This window comes from Polypterus senegalus, chromosome 6 (assembly GCF_016835505.1).
Source record: "Polypterus senegalus isolate Bchr_013 chromosome 6, ASM1683550v1, whole genome shotgun sequence".
Taxonomy (NCBI): domain Eukaryota; kingdom Metazoa; phylum Chordata; class Cladistia; order Polypteriformes; family Polypteridae; genus Polypterus; species Polypterus senegalus.
Genome location: NC_053159.1, coordinates 147886788 through 147904119, shown reverse-complemented (window position 1 = coordinate 147904119; position 17332 = coordinate 147886788). Strand labels below are relative to the sequence as shown.

At 37.0% G+C, this 17332-nt stretch overlaps 1 protein-coding gene across 1 annotated transcript in view; it reads right to left on the bottom strand.

Annotated features, from left to right (window-relative positions):
- LOC120530667 (low-density lipoprotein receptor-related protein 1B-like) overlaps nt 1-17332 on the bottom strand; it is a 1848048-nt gene that overhangs the window by 498403 nt on the left and 1332313 nt on the right. The window contains exons 39-41 of the mRNA XM_039755091.1: nt 1372-1498; nt 1082-1233; nt 652-776 (exon numbers count right to left, since the gene is read on the bottom strand). Coding sequence (XP_039611025.1) covers nt 652-776; nt 1082-1233; nt 1372-1498 — 404 coding nt within the window. The remainder of the gene's footprint in view (nt 1-651; nt 777-1081; nt 1234-1371; nt 1499-17332) is intronic.

Sequence of the window (17332 nt, the reverse complement as noted above, 5' to 3'; positions counted from 1 at the left end):
CATGTAAATGAATCCTGAATAGAAGCCAGAAGTAATGCTGGAAAATCTATGTTTTTCTTTAGATGTTCTTCACCCACTCATTAAATTGAAATGACATTAATTATACAAATATTTTTAATGATATAAATGATAAGCCTTAATAAAGTGTATATATATATATATATATATATATATACATACATATATATACAGTATATATATATATATATACATACATATATACAGTATATATATATATATATATATATATATGCATATTTTTTGCTTTGGTTTAAAATTTTTCTGTATTTAGTCTTCACAGCAGGATCAGGAAAGGTGTCGCCTCTTTTTCACTGGAGCATTGCCACTTTTAAAGAGTGTGATTTTATTGGTCTAATAAAATTGAGTTACACTAAGTTGTAAGTGCCGTCTTATGCCCCTGGGATAGGCGAACACAATTTGTTTTTAAAAAATGAACCATTTCAGCTCATTAACAAAGCTATCTACAGAGACAACCAGGAGATTCTTTTTGCACTCCTATTGCCTTCTAGCGAGGTATTAGCAAGAGCTGAACTATGTGCGCCATTGTATTTCTTTTGGATCCAATCATACAACCATAAAATTATGGCCTTCATAATAAGCATTAATAAGATCATTAAGCTGAGTCTTAACCTTTCTCCCGGGCTCTGTTGAAGACTTTCACATCTTTCAGGTTAATTCCAATGCCACTTCTTATGGTCACAGCATCTGCAGCATCATTCTTGAAGCCTCTTTTGATAGAGCCATTGGCATGTGCCCTGCCACATAGGGGAAAAAATAAGTTTTGAAAAGAGGTAATCAATGGCCCTCAACTAATTAAAATCGAAGAACTCATTAAAATACAGTAGACAGCTGGTCCAACAGAAGGTGAAGGAAGCTACCCTTGTCACTGACATTGAGATATGCAAGATTTAAATAAAAAAGCATCTTTTCTAAGGAAACTACAAGGCTTTGCAGGATTCTTATTCTGACCTTGCTAGGAAGTGGCTAATCCTACAAGGGTACAGCAGCTGGCTGCGCTATAACGTTTTGAGACTCTAACATTTATGGAAAAATAAATTACCTGTCAGACCAGTAGATGTAGGCCCCAAAGACTGCCACTGAAAACATATCCACGTTGCTTCCTGACAGCACAATCTCTCTGCTCTCCCCGCTCTCAAGGTTGATCCTTTCTATCCTGTCTGTACGAGCATCACACCAGTATAATTTATTTTCCTGGAACACAATTTTAAAGTAAACTTCATTGGGCTGTTCTCTTATCTGGGCATTTTATTAACATACAGCACATTTACTCAAAAGATAGCACAACCAGATTTGAAGGTATGTTTCAGGATAAAAGGCCTTCCAACGTACCTCGTAGTCAATTGACATCCCATTAGGCCATGTAACACCAGAGTTAATAAGGACAACTTGCTCTGAGCCATCCAGAAGTGCTCTTCTAATGCTGGGAGACCGACCCCATTCTGTCCAGAACAAATACCTGTGTTAAACAAACATTTAAAAATTAATTATTAGAATTATCATTAGAATGATTTTATATAGCATCTGGCCAGGGGTAAGCTATCAAAAGCATTGTGTGACATAACATTTTCAGATTAACCTAATCCATTTTAAGGTCATAAGAAACTCAAGTTTATCTTGGCATAATCAGGCACAAGGCAGAAACCAACCCTTGACTATACAACTCTGTTACTGGACGTTCTTATGCACACACCTATACAGATCCATAACCAGAAAGATACAATTATGTGGTATGTGGAAAAAAAAAAGAGAAACCCCCGTGCAAAACATGGTTAACTCGCAAAATGGACACAGGAATTGATCAGGCCCAGCATTCAAACACTGAACTCTGGAGTAGTGAAACAGCAGAACTAATTACTGAGACTTTCCTTAAAATGAAAGCAGATACAATTCAAAGCAGCAAGAGAAAAATTAAAAATGTTTTATTAAATAATTGACCTTAAGTGACAAAACAGATCAAACCACAAAGTGAAATGATCATGGCCAAGAGCGGAGTAGTCTTTAGAACAGTCAGAAAGCAATTTCTTTTCATGCTACAGGTTTAAACTACAATTAACCATACACAATTATTCAGAAACCACGTATCTCTTATATATATTTCTCTTCTGGTTCGTCCTGCTTCCACTTCAAAACCGGTCCCGCCCACACGCAGCCGACACGGCATTTCTCGATTCCTATTCATCCTCTTCCAAACCCTTCCCCATGCTGCCTGCGGCTCCTCTTCAAAACCGGTCCCACCCACACGCAGCCGACACAGCATATCTTGATTCCTATTCGTCCTCTTCCAAACCCTTCCCCATGCTGCCTGCGGCTCCTCTTCAAAACCGGTCCCGTCCACACGCAGCCGACACGCAGTCCATCAACGCAGTCTCAGCAGACATACACACAACCCTCTTCCCGTTAACACAAGTACTTCTTCACCTCATTCCTGTCTTCCTGCCCAAGAGTACAACATTGGGACTCCAGACCAGCAGTGCAAACACTGTCATGCACTATACTGGCCTGCTGAGCGAAATACATCCAACAAGTACTCGAAGTGCTGCCACGATGGTAAAGTAGCTTTACCACTTTTGCGGGAGCTACTTGTGTCTTTACAACAGCTTCTTACACAGCAAACATCAGAAGGTAAAAATGATCATGAACACATTCGAGAATACAACTCTTCTCTAGCATTTGCTTCCATGGGTGCACAGATAACTCAAACTCCTGGCCACAGACCATACTCTTTTAAAATACATGGGCAAATTTATCAACAAATCTCTCCACTATACGCTAACACTTTTACCTCTCCAGGATAAGGACAGTTGTATGTTTTTGACTCAGCGCAAGCTACTGAAGTACACTTACAAAATAAAGCAAACTCTGCATGCAGCGAAAATTTACTTCTCCGGCTAGATTCCATGCTCAGAACCATCAACCCCTTCGCTAAATCATACAAACACATGCATGAAATCGCTCAGTCTAATCCAATAGCATCTGTATGAATGGTTTTCAAGGAAAACCCTGGGCAGGATTTACGATGATACAATGCCCCAACATGTCACACTGATGTTGCAGCGATTTTCATCGGAGAAGATGGCGAACCCCCTGCCAAAAGGGACATTTGCATCTATCCCAGAGGCAACTCCTGTAAACAGATTTCCACGCTCAATATGAATTGTGATCCTATGGTTTACCCACTTTTATTCCCTTACGGAGACATTGGCTGGCACAAAGATTTATAACATGTTCCCGATAAAATAGCCGCCAACCGAATCAGGCTTACTCAATGCCATTTATACGTGTACTGATTATCAATAAGGAATACATTTAGTATTTTGCACTCCAGTGGCAAACTATTCCAACAGTACGTCGTAGATGTGCATGTTAAAACAGAGGGCGCACGTCTCAACTATCTAAGATTACATCAACAAGATCTGCATGTGGAACAATACAAAGGACTATCAGACACACTGCAAGCAAAGGCTGAAAATAACAATGTACGTGTAGGCAAAATGATCATATTACCGTCTACATTTCCAGGAAGTCCAAGATACATGCAACAAAACTATTGTTGTACATGGCTTTTTCAAGGGTTAGATCTTTTGACTTATCTGTCGTCTTCAGCAAAACACCTATTCACAACTGCATCTTTCAAGAAGTATTTCTGTCTTCTTGATTTCTGAATTCCTTTCTCACAGTTTTCCGTTCCTATTCTTACACTGGCGTATGCTAATACTAATGTACTAATATATAAGATATTCTTAGTGAAGCAATAATTTAAGATATTAGAGTTTTGGTATTAACATGTATATCTTATTGGCTCAGGGTAATAGTGTAACTAAGGTTGGCTCCAGTGACATAGCAACCGTGTGGAGTGGGCAGGAAATCCCACGGGTCCCCGAGCCTCGGGGTGGGTCCCGAAGTGGCTTACTCTTTTTCCAAAAACTCCCACCATGTTTACCAATTTTATGCAAGAAGTGAGTGTGATCAGGACTTTGATCTATGATTTGAAAGCGTAAAGTTTCAAACTGACAGACAGCAGCTATGGGCCCCAAAGAAACAATGGCTGGAGAAGGGCAGGGTGATGCATCAGGTACTGAGACTCCGACTGATTTTATGCACCTGCAACAGGCCAACAGCAACTTAGACTTGACATTTAAACAAGGACATGTCACCTATGACTCTTACTTGATTAAAGGTTGTTTCTTGTACCAGGTGATTTCTGATTGCATAGGGCTAATTGAGCAGTTGGTGGTCTCGAGTGGGTATAGAGAGACTGTTTTAAAAATTGCTCAAACCCATGTCTTGGGGTGGTCACCTCACAATTGAGAAGACTATGGATTACATTTTGAAATGCTTTTATTGGCTGTATATGGGCCAAGATGTGTAACAAGTTCTTTCCGCTCATAGACCCGCAAGGTCTCCCCTCCCTCCGATGCGTATTTTAGATGTCCCCTTTAAAAGGGTTGGATTAGACATTCTTCTCAAGAGTAAGAATGGTTATCAGCACATGGTGATCCCTGGTTTCCTCCCACAGTCCCAAAATGTGCAGGTTAGGTGGATTGGTGATGTGATATTGGCCCTAGTGAGTGTGCTCACCTTGGAGGCTGGAACCCTGATGCTTGCTGGGATAGGCTTCAGTTGCCCTAATTGTTTGTATGTAGATAGCAAGGTTATTATAGTTTTGCCTTTTTATATTAGTTTTTATTTCTATATTTTTTCTGACCTTACTTGGAAATTCAGTTTAGTTTTAGTTTTCCTTCATCATGTGTTTTTAGTTTTAGTTTAGTTTTTATTTCACAAAGACATTTCTATTTTATTTTTATATATATTAGTTTCAGTTTTAGTTTTAGTAATTATGGCATAGAGCGCCTAGTTTTGTGTCACAGTCAGACAGAACTGTACACTTAACAGATTTGGATATGAGTTTAATGTTAGTGGAGGCTTACTATACTGCCTGGTTTACTATCTGGTTTTGTTTTTGTCTGATAAAAACAAGCATAATCAACACTAGACACTGAATGTGAACGATTTTACACAATTTTATAATTTAAAAAAAAAGTTTCTTGAAAATCACAGGGGCTTAGGAAGAACAGGGCTCTAAGACTTGAATCAGTGTGCAGACCCCACTTAGCTATATTGAGGGAAACAAAGAACAACAAGCTTGCAGTGTCAAGGTTAGGGTTGGTGAGTCTTGAATAGTCCACCATAAGAACAGTAAACCCATAACGAGCATGGCAAGAGTAGGTAATAAGAGTATGGACAGGCACAAAACAACAGACAGCGTCTGGTATCAAGAACAACATATACATTATCTTAACCTGTTTATCCAGACTAGGATTGCAGGAAACCTGGAGCCTACCGCAGCAGGTTTGGATGCAAGGCAGGAAAAATCCCTGGTATGCAATATGTATGATATGACTGATGTTAAAAAAAAAAGAATACGATATTTCAACTATCTATTTTGAGAGAGAGAGAAAAAAAACATTGAAAAAAGGGAGACAAATATTTTAAAATATAATTCTGCTAATGAATTACTTTCACAATATCAGGTATTTTGAGTTGTGAATATATATTAAAAATGATAAATTAATAAATATGGAATAAATACAAAAACCCATTAGTAGTTTTTCATCACTTGTCAGGCTCTACCTTTGTTTGCATCGCTTCATTGTTAAACGATGTTTTTAAAGCAAAAGTGATTGGTCTGTAACAATATACTGATTTTGTATGATGACCAAGTCAGTATCTCGATTAGTGGCATTTTATTTTCAAAAACCGGGAGTGATCAAACCTCAACTTTCTTGTATACTCAGATATGGGGATGGATATTTGAAGAGTAAACTGCTAGATAATGATTATATTTTTATATTATGTACATTAAGAAACCATCAACAACAAATCAAATTAATAATATATTGATCAATTATTAAAAAAGTAAAGTTGAATAAATCAGACTCTGCAGCATAAATAAAAAAATAAAAAACATCGAGTATGTGTTCAGGTAAAGTACCACTTCCGGGTGATGGATTTGGCCCAAAAGTTAATTGAGATCTGCAATTATGGTGTAACAACCACATGCCAAACTTCATCCATCTATCTAGTTGTGTTTTTGAGTTATTGTATATACATACAGACACACGCACACACAATTCCAAAAAACAGTATTGTTGGACACTGGTTAGTCTATAACGTTAAGATTCATCAAAATATCAAGGTCGAATTTTTTCATGATTACTATACCTTCTCTATACTCCGTATATGAGAAAGTAAAAACGATTTCTCCTGTGCGAAGTGGCAGGTGAATTGCTGTCAATGAAAAGCAGACACCTGAGAAATAAACTGAAACGTTATTTACTCGTGATTTTTCTATCCAAATGGTAAACATTTTGTTGACCGGCACATTCTAATTTCAGCCATTTGAATTACATCTTGATATACAACAAGCACAAAGAAAGGCGGCACACAAACCGCTTTCTATTTCTCACGCTTTACGCACCCGCAATCAGCTCGCTCTGTCACCGCAAATGCTTTGTGAACAGCCGACGTTCACTGGATGAATACGTGCAGGCGGCTCGTGGTGGATGACTCTGTTTAAGAGTTAAAACTTACAAGGTTTAAAGACTATCGGTAAGAAAATTCATTCAAAAATGAAAACTAAAAATGTTTTAGTAAATTATTTTATTTCAGTTAGTCTTTCCAGCTGCTTTAATAGTTTCGTTTAGTTTTAGTTTTTCATTTCAGTTTTGTTAATTATTTTATTTCAGTTTACGAAAATGTTTTTTTAATAATAGTTTCAGTTTTGATTTTAGTTTTCGTTAACTATAATAACCTTGGTAGATAGACAGATAAATGGATAATGAAAGGCATGATAGATAGATAGATAGATAGATAGATAGATAGATAGATAGATAGATAGATAGAAGGATGACACAACATAATAGACAGATGGACAGACTGATGGAAGGACGGACAGACATATAGATAGACAGACAGATAGAAGGATGACACTATATAATGGACGGACAGACAGACAGACAGACAGACAGACAGACAGACAGATAGATAGATAGATAGATAGATAGATAGATAGATAGATAGATAGATAGATAGATAGATAGATAGATAGATAGATATGGTAATACTAACATGCCGTAACTATGCAAACTTCACCGCTGATGGTGGTTGGTGTGTAGGTGGAAAACACCACCAAAACAACAAATGTGGAATTTGATTATTTATTCATTCTTTATGAAACTACTAGCTATGTAAGCCCATGCTGTGAAAAGCCCTGATTCCTAGAAACCATGGATTCTGGCACTTCAATCAATCAATCGCATCGGTTGTGCATTAACTACTAAATTAGGTTCTCTTTCATCTGCGGTTTCGTTTTGCTGACATGCTCACCTCGTTGTCTATCAGTGGCTAAGTGAGTTTCTCTTTTGTCACGGTTTCACTTTGGTAACAGAGTCGATTTATTTGAGCTTCATGCTGTACCCTCGCACTTCTGGGCCAGACAGACAGACACACACACTTCAATGCGTAGACATTTATATATAAGATACAAAACATTCTGTAATTCATCCTGAAATTTTACATAGAATGCATCTACCTAGATGAAAAATATTTAATATATAGCTGGGATTGAACTCTAACTATGAATGATGCCATGTAGCTCTGACCTTGCTAGGTAATATGTTTCAGGACTATCTGAAACTAAAATGGTTTTTGAGCAGACATACACTATTTGCCTATCTATCAGATATCATCTGATTTACAGTCATTTCAAATTATCTTATATTGTAATATCAGATGGCATTAGACTATCTTGCAGTAAAATCACTGTGATTCCTAATGCAGTTCCAATAATTCAATGGAAAACAATATTTTATATTACTAAAAATAAGAAAAAAAAAATTAATTGAGTGTATTGAGTGAATTGTGTAGAGCTTTTTTTAGAATCTGGTAAGGATTAATTAATGTTGTCATAAAAGAAGTCTACTGGATTCCTGCCAATGTTTCTATTAAACACTTGTTGATTTAATCAATACAAGAAAGTATAATATAATGTACTTTTTGTTACTAATTAACTACCCACGTTAGGTTAAAAGGTGGTGTTTTAGTGTTGTTTAAGAAAAATGAATTTCTACTCATTCTGTGATTTGATAGATTGTGTGTTTGACTGATGTCTCACTTTTTGTTTACAAAAATGTTTATTTGTTTGCTATAGTCTCTTATGTTTTATTAGTAATGCAGATATTTGGAAATAAACACCATTTCATATAAAAAAAGAAATTAAGCCTTATTCAATGAATGTTTAGTCACTACTTTCAGTTTACTTGTTTTTATAGTTTTGGGAATACCTTCAGTTTTGTGCATCAGATATTTTGACTACTTGCTTTTTATAGTTTCTGATGGTCCTGTCACTAAATTGTTTTGGCTTCTCCTTTGATACCAATGTTACTTTTCATTACTTTCCCATCTTGTTTTACTGTGTCTATTTTGCGAGCACAGGACAAACATTTTTTTCTGAGCTATACCTCTATTTTTTGATTCTGGCTATTTACACTGAACCAGCAGAAATCACTAATTTTAATTCACACTGTAGAGCTCTAGCTATTTGTGAAAACATATTCCAAGGCATTCTGGGTATTTATGAAACAATTAGCTTTGGTGGAGAATGATTCTTTGGGTGTCAACTTCTCAGTTTTTGTGACTCTCCCAGCTATTTGAACGTAACTCTGCAGTCCTGAACAGGCAGTACCTTCTGAAACAATGAATTATATACCAGTTTCAAACTAGCAGAAAACCTATTTCCCTAAAGATTTTTGGCTTTGTCTGAGCATTTGATCCCTTTGTTCTTGTTATTTCCATTTAAACATTTCCCAAAACATTTTGATTCCTCCTTATATAATGACTGTGTTCACGCAGGTGCTGCTGCTGTTTAAGTCCAAAAGGATATATGATATGAAGTTTTAGTTCTCAATATTATACTTTCATATACAGTAGTTTTAACTTCTATTATTGTCTTACAGAAGTCTTACAGAGTTTCAAAACATTTCTCTTTCCGATAGTAGCTTTCTCCAAACAGAAAAAGTGTATTTTTTGAATTGTTGAGGATTATGCAAAGAGTGTTTATTGTCTGTGTTGCTGGCAACATGTCCTGCTCTGCAGCTGAAATCATTTTACTTCAGTTTGTCAGGTTGTGAACTTAGTCTTGTTAATAGTCCTAAGGAATATGTTTTTCTGGTTTTCTTTAATCCTCGAGCCAGTCTGTCATCAGCCTATTTGTGATTCTTGTTCATAGGTATATTGCACAATACATTTATTTTGGGGTTTACATGCTTCTTTTTCAGCACTTTTCCTTGTGTCTGCTCTTGTTGGAGGTGGTTATATTCACCCTTTAGAAGAGGAACTGTTATGCATCACACTCCATGCCAGTCTACATTTGACTAAACCCATCTCATGTTATGTGTCTTTAACTATACTTCTCAATCTGAAATGCGGGTAAATAAAAAAAAAAAAATTAAAGAACAGCTAATTAAACTTTCTTTAACAGATCACTTGGCCACCATGATCCTGTGGAAGAGCTTGATTATATTTTCAAATAGACTCTACAGGTTGCCAGATTTGCATTGAAGGGATGAAGCACCATTCGTCCTTGCTATTTTGATTATGATGGTGGTAAATGTTTGCTCATGTGGCACATCAGCTTCTGATATAAGTGTTTAGTTGGGATGGGATTTGGTGACTGGGACAACTGTGCTAGTTGGTATACAGTTTGGACCATTAATTAACCGCTTTTTGTCCTGTGAATGAGTGTAATGTCATCTTAGTAGATTCCAGTTTATATCAGGGTATAAATGGTTTACAAATGTGATTCCTTTGATTTATAGGCATTTATTTGTCTGTTTGTGAATCTAAGCCTAAACCAGTGAGATGCCTTACACATCATTGAAGAGCTACTAGAGCACTTAACTCTTTGAAAGTTTAAAACCTTAAACAAAAACGGTCCCTACCATCTATCCATTTCTATAATCGATTTATTGTAATTCACAGTCACGACCTATCCAAGCATGTTAGGTGCATTATAGGGAACTCACCTAGAGGGGAGCCCTCACTCCCATCCTATATAAAAGCAAAAGAAGATAATTGGTGTAATTTTCAGTGATTACTGCTTGTTGATATCACCTGTGAACCTCATTTCGGCAAATGACCTTATTAAAGACAAAACGTCCAAAACCTTTTTGTAATTTAATAAAATTATAAGTTCCTCCAGAGTCATGTTAAATAGTGAAAAAATATTTTAATTGCAACATCAGAGCAGGTTTTTTTTTCTTTAATTTGTTGTGAAATGAGCAAGCGAAGGATACTATAAGGCACAATAACTGTTCAGTAGATTAAGAGGCTCTAAAAAGGAGTTGATGACGTCAGGACATAGCAATACAAATCATGTGAAAGAAACAATAAGTTGATAGCTAAAATTCTAGACACAAAAATGTGGTGCCTATGACCAAAACAGATGCTCAGAGTGGCGTGGCATTGATGTCACTATCACAACGATTACAATGACAAGCACTAAGCAAAAACAAAAGCGACATGTGTTGAAATTGAATACAGGTGGGGCTCATGGTTTCAAGCAAGTTCTGTTTCTTTGGACATTTGTATTCCACACGTAATGCTTTATTACTTATTTTATACAGAAAAATATCAAACCTATTTTAAAAATGTCAGTGAACTGAAAAAAAAACGTCTGTGAAGATATATTATTATACTATAAATGACAAAACAAATATAAACTTAACTTTAAACCACAGGTATATAAGGTATGCCAATATTGTTTTTAAACATAGTACACTTTTTGATAACGACACAGTACCTCATGGAAGTAGAAAGGACACAATGATGGCACAACAATCCTTCAGTGATTGACAATTGTGAGATGCATGTTGTCTCTTCTGAGTATCACTTCCTCCTCCCAGCGACTATGCTCCATGACACGGTACTGGTGCTAGGTCATTTTGCGCCTTAGGCCAAGCTTATTAGTGGCCACCTGACTGTTCAGTAGCTAATCTGTGCTGCTGGGTTTTCCCCCCTTATTATCTGCGCCCTAGGCGATTGCCTAATCCACCTTAATGGTGGCGCCGGCCCTGGGTGTGGCTAGGACATGTATTTACAACGCTAAGGATTACAACCAGTCGGTCCTAACACTCAGCTAAATAGGCAGGTGCTGACCTACATAAACTGCTAACTTAATTGTGACTTAACTTTATTTCTGCAGCGCAGCATGCTGCCAGTTACATTTGGTGACGCCTGTTCACAAAAGCGTTTGAAAATGGTGTCAAAGGACATAGTGTGCTGTACTAAACTATGCCAAAATAGTAACAGATACTATGTATTCACCTGCATCAAAAGTAGTTTTGCTTTGTATGTAAAGTAAAAAAATGGAAGCCAGTACATGAAAATTAACTGATATTCAGTTGAAAGGAAACATGGTTCATTTAGACTACCATAACCAGCAAATGATGCAAGAACATGATTCAAAACTGTGACCTGGATCCAATCTATTTATTTGGTCATGACGGAGCTGGACCACTTCCCAACAACATCAAGCACAATGCATAGACTAACCTCGAAGGGCACATTTATGAACATACTGATATTCACTCATATTGGGCAATTATAGTCATCATTTTAAATAACCTGCATGTATCTGGAATTTAGGAGGAGACAGTGCAAACTCCAAATGTGAGATCGAACCCATTATCCTGAAGTGCTAACTAATAGGTCACTGCACCGGTCATCTTTATTGGTAAGTTATTAAAGCCAAGCAGACCATAAAGTAGAAACACAGGAACAAGACAAAATGGGTTATATTTTACAGTCTAGTTAAATATCTCTTTGTTGACTGCTGTAAATAACAACAAGATTAAGTAGAATATGAGGTTGAGCTCCACTCTCGTATTTTGTCCCCAATAATATGTGCACTTTGGCATTAGATTTAGTTTTATTAGAGCTGCCCACTGAGAATTATATCCCAAGAACTGCTTTTTAATACCAAATATAACTCAGTGTTGCCTTCATGTGCCTCCTCCCCATATGCTATACATTAAATAATTGCAAATTATAAACAAAACATACGCTAACAAAAGTTATTTTTATAAATTTAGCACTGATTTTAGAACTATATGTTACATATATATGCAGACATTTTTCATCTTGATAATTTCTTACAACACAAGCCCTATTTTATTTAATAGCTGTGATAGGCAGACAGATTTAAAGTGGGATTCACCTTATTGTTAGCCATGCTGTGCCACACATATGTATAGTATGCTAAAAAGTTCCAAATATTAATAGAAGTCTGTTATTTCTGTAGCTGGTTCACTAGTTGATAGTCCCCATGTGACTTTTGACAGCTTGAATTATGCAAGCACTAGGGAATTAAATCTCTGATGTCTGCTGCCTAGGGAAAGGAGAAGCAGCAGTAGGCTGGAGAAGTGTCATTGAGTTACTGTAGATAAGCTCTCCAGAAATCAGCTTCTGCAGGTATATAAATAATGTTTTGTCAGAAAACCTCATTCTAAAGTTGTTTTTATTCTGATATTTTTACAAGTACAGGTATTTTAAAACCATCCTCATTTAAATCTTTGTAATGGAGTATTTGAGCATATCATTAGTAAATTTAAAGATTTAAAGACAGCCAATTAAAAATGAAAAAAAACGAAAGAGATAAAGATGCACCTGTTAGTTTTTCATATTTTTACCTATTTTTTGTGTGGTCTTAATCAAGAGCAAGCAGAAAATTAGAACCAATCCTAGACAGAGCCTCACTCAATCACTCACACTGGTATTGTTTTCGGGTAATACATGACCATGAACGCAAATGCACTATCTACAAAGTCAATTAATCTAACAGTCTTTTTTCTTTTTAAATTTAAAATGCCTTTGAAATCCTACTTCTATTCAGGTTACATGTTGTAAAATCTATGACCTTTTTCATGGTATCGATTACATCTTGATCTCTGTAATAAATTAAAAATTGAATTATAATTTAAGTCAAAGTATATGAGAAGATTAAATATTATCCCAATGTCTTTATTGTTTTTTTTTAGCTACTTTCACATGCCAAAGAGTTATTTTTTAGGAAAATAAAGTAGCTGTACAGGGGGTGTAATTGATAGTGTGTTATAAGTGGTTCGCGGTGCTGTGCAGATTTTAAATAAATAATCACATTCTGGGAAGTGTGGGCTCCAATCTGTTTCGGGTGTGTGTGAACGCGCTTCTCCTTTGTTGACTGAGGTGCTTGGCTAATCACACACTCACATGCAAATTGAGCAGGTCAGTCATTTGCCTCATTCACACCTTGGAGGGTCCGGTGTGTCACATCTGCACCCAATCAGGCAGGGGAGATAAAAAGGAGCCTGTATGGCAGAGAGAGATAGAAAGGACAGAGATAGACAGAAAGAGAGAGAAGCAAAAGGAAGAGAGTTGGAGGTTAAAATATGAAAAAAAGATTACAGAGACAGTTGGACTGGGAGCCACCGGGGTGCAGAAAAAGGAGGCAGGCAGCTGGGAGGAGAGCCCCTGGGAAGTGTGTAGGTCTGACGCTAAGGGGACTGAAGAGGGCTGCGTCAACTGAACAATCTGGAGTAGCTGGAGTAGCCTGATGCCTGCTCTTGTGTAAGGCTGAGGAGTGCCATGAAGAGCAGAAGGAGTGAGGCTTGGCGCAGTGCCCTGCTGGGAGCACATGAGATAGCAGGGACCCAAAGCCTTTAAGTAAAAATGGCTGTGCCTGTCGGTTGGTTGTCACCTCTGCTTTAAGATCTCAAGCAGGGAAAGCAAAGGAAATATTGATTTTAGAAACGATGCACTTGGGCTTGTGAAGGTTTTTAAAGTACAGATTCCTGCCTGAGATTTTAACCTCATTTTAATGGAATTAATTATTGAAATGCAACCTCCACATATTTATCACAGTAATTATTTATTTATTCGCTGTTTAATGATAAAAGCACTGCACTATCGAGCACCTTTGTTTGAATTTTTAATAAAAGCACTGACACTTAATACACCTACCCATTGCTGTAAGTGTGCGTCCTCATTTGCCCGGCTCTTCTCAGTCTATGACAGGGGTCCTCAATCCCAGTCCTGGAGAGCCGCAGTGGCTGCAGGTTTTTGTTCTGACCTGGTTGCTTAATTAGAAAGCAATTCTTGCCAATAAAGCACTAACAAGCTATGAAATTAAATGAACTCTGCTATGTCAGGTCATTCTCATATCCTAGATTTTCTTTCCCTTTCTATCATGCAAATGATTTGAAGGCTAAAATGGACGAGTAATTCTCAGTCCTTCACTTTTTTCTCTTCATTTTTCTTCCAAGTATTTAATTAAACTCAATAGTGCAGATAAATACACACAGGTGTAAATGTAAATAAGCTAAATGGAGAAATGCTGCTCTCTCTTGTCATTTGCATGTTATTGATAATAAGGAGCAATTAAAATAGCTGTTTAAGACAAAATTAAGCAATAAGGGCTCAAAATCACTAAAGTGAAGCAGAAGTGTTACTTTAGCAATAAGTGCTTTTTATTAAGCAACTGGGTTGGAGCAAAAACCTGCAGCCACTGCGGCTCTCCAGGACCGTGATTGAGGACCCCTGGTCTATGACTATCGACGGTTGAAGAGGCTTCCAGTAGCTACAAGGGTGCGTTGAGCTAACCCGCACCACCACATGGTGAGTTGGACCTACAATTGCCTGGTACCTCCTCCAGGGTTAGAACCTATCTTGCCCTGAAAGTTGCTGGGACTCTGTTTCCCTATGATACTAAATTGAAATAAGTGGATTTGAGAATAATTTATTATTATTGCTTTTATATTGAATGAATTAATTATTTTAGAAACTAAGTTTCAAACTTACTTTTCATCCATAGATCTATGAACTATTTAGTTTTCCGTTATTTTTTCTTAATTTAGACATTATATCAGAGTGTACTTTGTGATCAAATTATGTAAAACATAAGGAACATTGCTAAAATATTGGCATTAGTTAACATGGGTCTGTCTGGTGCTACACTATAATAAAAAGCTGCTAAGTAATAAAAAGCTGCTACGATGATGAACGTAAGTACTAGTGTAGTGCTATATGATACATGACTCTTAATTGTATTTTGAGTCACTGTTATATGATTAGAAATGTGAATTTCATGTTCCTTGGTTTGGGCTTTTGACCTTCCTGTGTCACTTAATACCAGCAGTTTAAAACATTTCTTATCTTTGAGGACATGGTCCCACAACAAATCAAAGTGGAATTATTACCTTTTATTCCTGGAACTGGAAATACTCTACTCATTTATACCTTCTTGTCACCATTTGTTCACCGATCAAAATACTTTCCAATAGGTGGTGAAAACCACCCAACACACTTTCAAGGACATTCAGCTCAAACCGCTGTCAGTGAAGGGTGTGAGGGATTATCAAGGAGAGCTTGCATCCCAACCATGGACTTCTGTCTCTTCTTCCATCTGGGAAGTTGTATGGGAGCCTCCGCTGTTAAACAAGCAGACTAAGGGGCAACTTCTCTCCCTTGGCTGTCAGTCTACTGATTTCGATGCTAAAGCTATGCTTTTCATCCTAAGTGCCTTCAATGGGACTTTTTTTTTTGAAGCAAACTGATTGCTCTTTAGGACACAGACAAATCACATACTGTATAGTGAGCGCAGGATTACACCAGTATTTGCAATTTGGATTGTGCATGGATTAATGCAGTCCAGTCAATGAATTGTATACCCACTTACAAATTAGGGGTCTTTTTATAAAATTTTGTGAGGATTTGAGCATGAAATCATGCATAAGCCAAAAAAACAGAAAATACACATGCCAAAAAACTCAGATTTATAAAACTTGCTGTACACGAATTTCTCTGCAATTTACCCTTTAATAATCACAATTATCTTTTACATGTTTGTACATGAATGTGGCTGAAATCCTGCCCGGTTCCCACCATGAAACAACCATATATGGATCATACTAATCAGTCTCATACATATGCAATCACAATGCTGCAGACCTTTATAGAACAGCTTCCCACTTGACACACCAACACAGCTACCTGTATTTGAGGAGTCCTATGCTGCGCTCCACAACTGAGCATGCAAGAACATGTGTGTAATTGTAGCACTGCTCCTCTATGTTTTGGCGACCAGGAAAGACGTAAGACACCTGCATCTGAGCAGGTAGCCACTATCACCTGGCATATGTGATGATGTGACTGCTGTTACAATGTATAGTAGGCCATATGAAACACTGAAAGTTCACCCAGTTACTTTACAAAAAGCCCACTATCACATGCAAAATCATTAGCAAGTCCTCTGCCAATGCTGCTTTGTCACAAAATAAATGAATCATGGGTTGACCCAGGTCACCTGACTTTTGTCAGCATTATCTTGGCATCACAGATAACTTGTACATTAATGGAACGTCACTGCTAACAGTTAACAAAAGCAGCTTAATTATCACTAGATGCCTTTATTGTAATGGGAATGCATTCAATTGCCTCGATTATGTTAAGGAAACTGGGCAATGCTACAAATTGCCTTTTTATGTTGGGAAAAACATGCTACTCTCTATGTACAGTATGTACATCCACAACATATGTTAACTGAATGTAGCGCCTTGTCAGTTGATAAAAGGGCTTTTGGCACAGTGGGGATAATTGAGCATATATTTCTAACCTGTTGGCCAGTTCTCTGAGAAGGGACAACAGGAAGGCAATATAAACTGATGAAAAAAATAAAAAATAAATAATTTCAAATATGCATCATTGACCCTCTTAAAAGGAAACTAAAATAAAGTCTGTACATCATATTCATCACTTTTGTGATATAACACTTGTTACGTCAATGAACATTATAACAACTGCTCATGATAGGAATAGCTGGTTTGGCTGCATTTTTATTTCCCACTTTCCCAGAAATATTGCATACACATTGGTCACAGTTGTTGTAAATATACACAGGTTCTCCTGCCATGTTTCCTTTTATAAGTCTCGACTTTTGCATGGAAAGTTGTGTAAGCCCATTTCGGGTCACTTTTTGTGCATATGCATGATTTCTAAATCTGATTCCAGGTCTTTGCACTGTAACAATCATTTTCATATCTTTCTAGTTAGATGCTAACAACATTTCATTGGCTCTGCAAAATGACAATAAACTTGAATCTAATCTAATCAAATATAATAATGCATCCTTTCATGGCCTAATGTATGTGCACTTCTTTAAGACATCCCAGTCTGTCAGGAATGGAGGTAAAGATCAATC